General features: G+C 43.2%; 1 protein-coding gene across 1 annotated transcript in view; it reads right to left on the reverse strand.

Moving 5' to 3' along the window:
• C922_04437 (hypothetical protein) overlaps positions 1-5,963 on the reverse strand; it is a gene marked incomplete at both ends in the record, with an annotated part of 7,775 nt that extends 1,812 nt beyond the window's left edge. Inside the window, one exon of the mRNA XM_008820020.1 lies at positions 174-5,963. Within this exon, the coding sequence (XP_008818242.1) occupies positions 174-5,963 (5,790 nt within the window). The remainder of the gene's footprint in view (positions 1-173) is intronic.

Genomic DNA, 5,963 nt, shown 5'->3' on the forward strand with positions numbered 1-5,963 from the left:
AAAAAAAAGATAGCATATATATTTGCTTCGTTCTTTTCTTTGCATAACATTGCTATCATATAAAAACGTTTCACTTGCGAAACTCGCCTGATATGATGATTTCTCAATTTTTTCTTTTGCTTCGTCAAGCGATTGGCACGTTCCCTTTTGCTGCCATTTTGCCACTTTATTACCTTATCCTTTTTTTGGTCTTTCACAGTTCCGTGGTTAACAGAAACATTTTGTTCCTTCATGGCATTTTTTCTTGCCTTATTTTCACTCTGCCTATTTGAATTATTTCTACATTTTTCCTCCCCATGCTGGTCATCCCTATTCCTCTCATTCGTTGCTTCGTCTTCATGACTTCGCTTTTCATTATTTCCTTTTTCTCCATGTTTATTTCCACCGGATTGTACGTTTCCATCATGGCTATCATTACTGTCGCTGTCACCTCCATTCCTATCCCTGTGGTCATCGCTGACCGATTGATTGCTCTCGTTCGATTCCTCGCTTCCTTCAGAACTACCTCCTTCATCGTCATCGTCGTCGTCCTCATCGTCGTTATCTTCGTCTTCATCATCGTCGTCCTCATCGTCGTTATCTTCGTCTTCATCGTCGTCCTCATCGTCGTCCTCATCGTCGTTATCGTCGTCTTCATCGTCGTTATCGCCGTCTTCATCATCGTCTTCATCATCGTCTTCATCATCGTCGTCATCATCGTTGTCATTGCCACCATCAAAATTTTTCTTCCCTTCTGGTTCCACCCCTGTGTCGCTATTTCTGTCTCCGTCATTCTCTTCTCCGTCCCCCTCTTCTCCTTCCAAATCCTCCAGCAGTTTGCTTAAATCCATTTTGACAAAACCAGTTGCTTTGCGAGGTCTGGCCGATCTGGAAAAGCTAGGCGACTCTGATTCCTTCACAGAAACGGATTCTCCACCCTCAGGAGTAAAGGTAACTTTTTTCTCTTTTTGATCATCACTTGGGGTCATGTCAGGGGCCTTCACCACTTGTGGTTCCATTTTTTTGGTGTCTTCTTGCCCTTCGTCAGACTCCTCTTCACGATCTATCTCCTGAAGCAACTTGCTGACATCCATTTTGACAAAGCCTGTGGGCTTGCGCGACCTCACTGGCCTGGGCGCATTCAGCGATTCCTTCTTCTCGCCTTGCATATACGCATCTTCGTAATTGAAGGACACGCTTTTTTTCTTCGAATCAGTGGTAAGTGGACCCTCGGCGAACGTCACTTTTGGTGTCTCTTCCCTATGTCCGTCCTCTGCATTGAGGACATTCAGATGGTTCGCACGCCTAGTTCTGTTCGTATCGGAAGAAACCCCCACTGCACCAGCTGCACCCGCTTCGTCGGACTCTTCTTCATTCTCTATCTCCTCCAGCAACTTGCTCACATCCATCTTGACATAACCTGTCGGCTTTCGCGACCTAACCGGCCTCGGCACGTTGAGCGACTCTTGCCTTTCGACGTATATATGTTCATCCTCAGAACTGAAAGAAACGCTTTTTTTTCTTATGCTAGGTGTACGCGGGCTCTCGCAGAAGGACATATTTTTCTGTTCCTGCTTTTTTACCTTCGCTTCGTCTTTCTTAATGTCGATATTTGAATTACTCACAGGGGTTACCTGCCTCACCCCGCCCGCTTCAATCGTCTCTTCCCCATCCTCAGAATTCTCCTCATTCCCTATCTGCTGCAACAACTTGCTAACATCCATCTTGACGAAGCCCGTGGGTTTGCGGGACCTCACTGGCCTCGGCACATTCAACGAGGGTTGTTTTCCATCACCAACCGACTCACCCTCTGACGTAAAGGTGACGCTTTTTTTCTCACCCCTTCTTTCCCCCTCTTCGCAAACCGTAACTTTGGTGGAGGTGCCTGTCTCCTCGGTTGCGTCCATCCCCCCTTCTTCTGCTTCTTCCTCTTCTTCATCTTCCTTCTCCTGCTGCTCCTGTTGCTGGTCCTGCTGCTCTTCCTTCTCCTCTATCTCCTGGAGCAGCTTACTTACGTCCATCTTTACAAACCCTGTAACCTTGCGCGATCTCGCGGGCCTTACCAATTTGGGACATTCTTCACCATCATCGCTTACAAAGGAAACCTTTTTTGCCTTGTCCTTCTTCTTCTCCTCCTCTTCGTCATACTCTCTCTTCCCATCATGGTTATTTACCGATGGGTGGTCGACCAGTTCCGCTTTTACCTTCTTATTCGACTCGGAATCGTCTGAGTCCTCATCTTTGAAGGTCACTGGGGGCGCCCCGTACACCGGGCAGTCAACAAAAATAAATGGGATTCTTCTTCCCCTTTCGCACAAATAATCCTTTACATAGCTACTCCCAAGCTGTTCTGGCGACCTTCCATTCATAAAGCTAGAAGAAAAGATCTTCTTCAATTCCATCCTATTAATTGTTATCCTCGTACAACCTCGCAATCGCTCAGACGAGCCATCATGCCTACCAGTGCACATCATATCTGGGATGCCTTCTAAATATAAACTGAGACATGTGTAACTGCCCTTGTGTCCAAACCCTTTATGCGAAAGAAAAAAAGTTACAGCATCTTTTAACCTTCTGAAAAATGGGCGCAAAATGGGGAAAGCTTCTCCCAAAGTAGGATCGTCCAACGAGGTGTGCTCTTTCGAAACGTGGTAATAAGTATCCAGAAAGATATACATGCAGACGTTGCAGATCCTGAATAGCAACATTTTGTAAGTGCTCTTCAGAGCGGTGCACATGCCGCATTTTGATAAATGCCCATTTCTTCTACGGATGAGGGACTTAAAGACTTCTCTGTATTTACGTTCATCCGACCATAAATTGGAATCTACCCCTGTTAACAAGCCTTTCACAATAGAATAATCGTAACTATACACGATTCCTAATTTTTCCAAAATGGGAAAGACTCGATCGAACTTTTTCTCAAAATTCTGATTCAACAGATTTGTTCTATTTCTATTTGGAAGGAAGAAGCCAACAAAACGGTTGTATAAATGTCTCTTCTTCTTTTCACACCTTTTTGAGTACCCCCTACATGGCACACTTGGCGGAACGCAGCTGTTCAGACACTTCGCATTCTTTATACCTTCTGGGGCATTCTGCAATTCGAAGCAGGTATTCCATGCCGAAAGGGAGATACATTCGGCAGACGTACTACCACTGTTGTATGGTTGTGTAGCGTTAGTGAGAATTGTCGCAGGGATGAAAATTTCTTCCGCTGGACCTGTGTAAGGATTATAAGCTTGGATGAAACCCTCTCCGGTGCAGGTATCCATAAGGGTATCCCTCACAATGGAATCCCTCATAACGGAATCCCCCCAAACTGCGTTATCACCATCGCTTCTCCTCTTATCACCATCATTGTGGAAGCTCTTCTGCGTGTCGTCCAAATTGTTCTCCTCGTTATTGTCCAGTACAGCATTGTCCACCTGAAAAATTATACACAGTCCCATTTCCAGCTTGACGTGCGGCAAGTAATTCTTCTTCCCCCTGATTACAAAGGACCCCGTTTTTAAGTATTCCCCTGTCGGAGCCGATTTGCTAACTTGATGGTAGTGCACCCACCAAGCCGAAGTAATAATTTTATTATTCCAAGCAGAACTTCTACAAATGGCTAGCTGGCCAGCCTCAGACAAGGTTTTCTCCGGAATGGAGATGTCCTTATGCGGATTTTTGATAATACATGTCGAAGCACCATGAATATCTGCATGCACATAAACATCATTCTTTTGAAAATACTTCCTAAAGAGGATTTCATTTTGTAGTGCATCCCTCCCAGCAATGACTAAATAATTTTCCGACGAGATAAACCAGTGGAATTTCTCAAACCAATGGACTTTTCTTAACTTTTGAATTTGACCAACTGTCTTATTATGTTTCCCCTTTTGTTTATTTTCTTTTTCTTTTTTTTTTTTCTCCACTTTTTTTACAGCAAAGTTCGTGGATATTTTTGTTTTCCTTATTTTTTCTTCTGCCTTCTTTCGCAGCTTCTGATAATCCTCTACATTTCCATACACAGAATTGTTTAAATTTATGGTAACTGCGAACTTTTTGTTTGTTGCAGCCTCCCTATTGGACGTTTTCCCCTTTGACTGTTGTTCGTTTGCCTCACTGGACGGGTCGTCGCTTCCCTGTTCGTTTTCTTCACTGGAGAGGTCATTTCCCTGTTTGTTTGCCTCGGCGTCATCTAACAGCAACTCCATTTCGCAGTTGTTAAAATTCACGGAGCTAATCCGCAGTGCTATGGGATGATTCTGCTTCTTAAAAAGTTTAATATGCTCCCAGATTTTTTCCCAATTGGCATTCGTCGCCACCGCGGCACGCATTAACTGTATGGCTTGCTCAACCAATTCGTCATTCATTTGAATTAGCGAAATTTTTTTCCTAAGCGAACTAACTTCCTTCTCTAACTGTTCGATTCTCCTTTCATGGTCTAACTTAATTTTATCCATTTTAGTAAGAGATTTTTTAATCTTAATGACTTCCTGCTGCCTGTCGTACTTGGACAATTCCATTCTACTAAAATAGGTGTCTACGCATTTGTTAAAATCATCAAAATGAATGATCTCCAGTTTGTTCTCCTCCACTTTATTTTTGTGATTGTTCAAAATGGTTGGGGAAAACTCAGTAAATGCGATATTTTCACCAGTTTTGTCTTCCTCCTTGATTGCTACTTTGCCATCAATGGGCTTGGCTTCAATTTTCCTTTTGCCACCGCCACCATCGGTTTTATTTTCTACCGCTTTTGTTCCTTTTTCGCATTTTGCACCACCCTTCGGGGCAAAGCCGTAACCCTTTACGCACTTCTCCTCGCTGCTAAAGCTGTTCAGCACGCATAGCGCTTCATTTATCGCCTTTTGCAAAATCTGACCCAAGTCACTCAAGGTGTATCTCTCCAACGAATCTGTGGGGTTCACATCACATGCGATTAACGAATGCACAATTAGATCGCTATGGGCAAACACAATAAGCTTGCTTGCTAAATCGGTTAACGTTCTAAGCTTCTTCATCTTTTTACCTTTCTCATTATCGCTGCAAATGACGGTGCTGATTTTTTTATTCGAACTGTTCTTCAAACTTGCCGATGTTTTATCCTGCACATGTTTGGCGCTTTTCAATTTGGCGTTACTGTTCCCTTTATTTTTTCCTTTACCCTCACTACCTCGGTGTGCCCCTTCCTCAATGCCATTCTTTACCGTTCCGTTTTCTGTCCTACCACCATTATTATTGTCAATCCCCTTTTTGCTCATTGTGGTCTCTTCGTCTTCACCCTTGGCGCGTTCACCAAAAATCGCTTTATTCTGTGGCAACCCCAAGTTCGTATCTTCCACCCCGTTATTTTGAAACTCATGCGACATGGCGCCAGTACCCACTTGATTAACTACTACATCCTTAGTTATGGAAGAAACATCCTCAAGGGTGACATTGTTATAAAGAAGCATTATTTCGTTGATACTCTTCTTTATATTCTCCACGTTGACTACTTCCAAATTTTTGTGCAGCAGGATGGATGTGTGTTCCTCTACATTGTACACATCATTGATGTTATATTTCTTTCCGATAGCATCATTGCTCTTCAAAATGGACAATATTTTATGATTACTGTCTGTCAGGATAATATTTCCAGCAATGTATAACTCCACAATCAGATGGCATGCTTTATCGTCGAAGCCAAATTGAATGTCAACCACTCTGTCTCCTCCCAGTTGGGTTATGTTGGTAATCTTCCTAGACCTCAGATGCTTCCTTAACTTCATAGTAAATGCTGATGGCATCACATCTTTATCCCTCTTCCATTCTGTTATATGGATTCTCTTTTCAGCTTCCACCAGGAAAAAATATTTCTGCTCCTTCTTCGAGCATTTTAAAACGTAAATTTTGTTGGAGATGTTATAAATGTTCGTTACTACGCATCCGACAAGGATATTTTTGCACAGGGTGATTATCGCGCGTATATCCAAGGCCGTCAACCTTTGTTTCGCCAT

Source organism: Plasmodium inui (genome assembly GCF_000524495.1).
Source record: "Plasmodium inui San Antonio 1 unplaced genomic scaffold supercont1.23, whole genome shotgun sequence".
Classification (NCBI taxonomy): Eukaryota; Apicomplexa; class Aconoidasida; order Haemosporida; family Plasmodiidae; genus Plasmodium; species Plasmodium inui.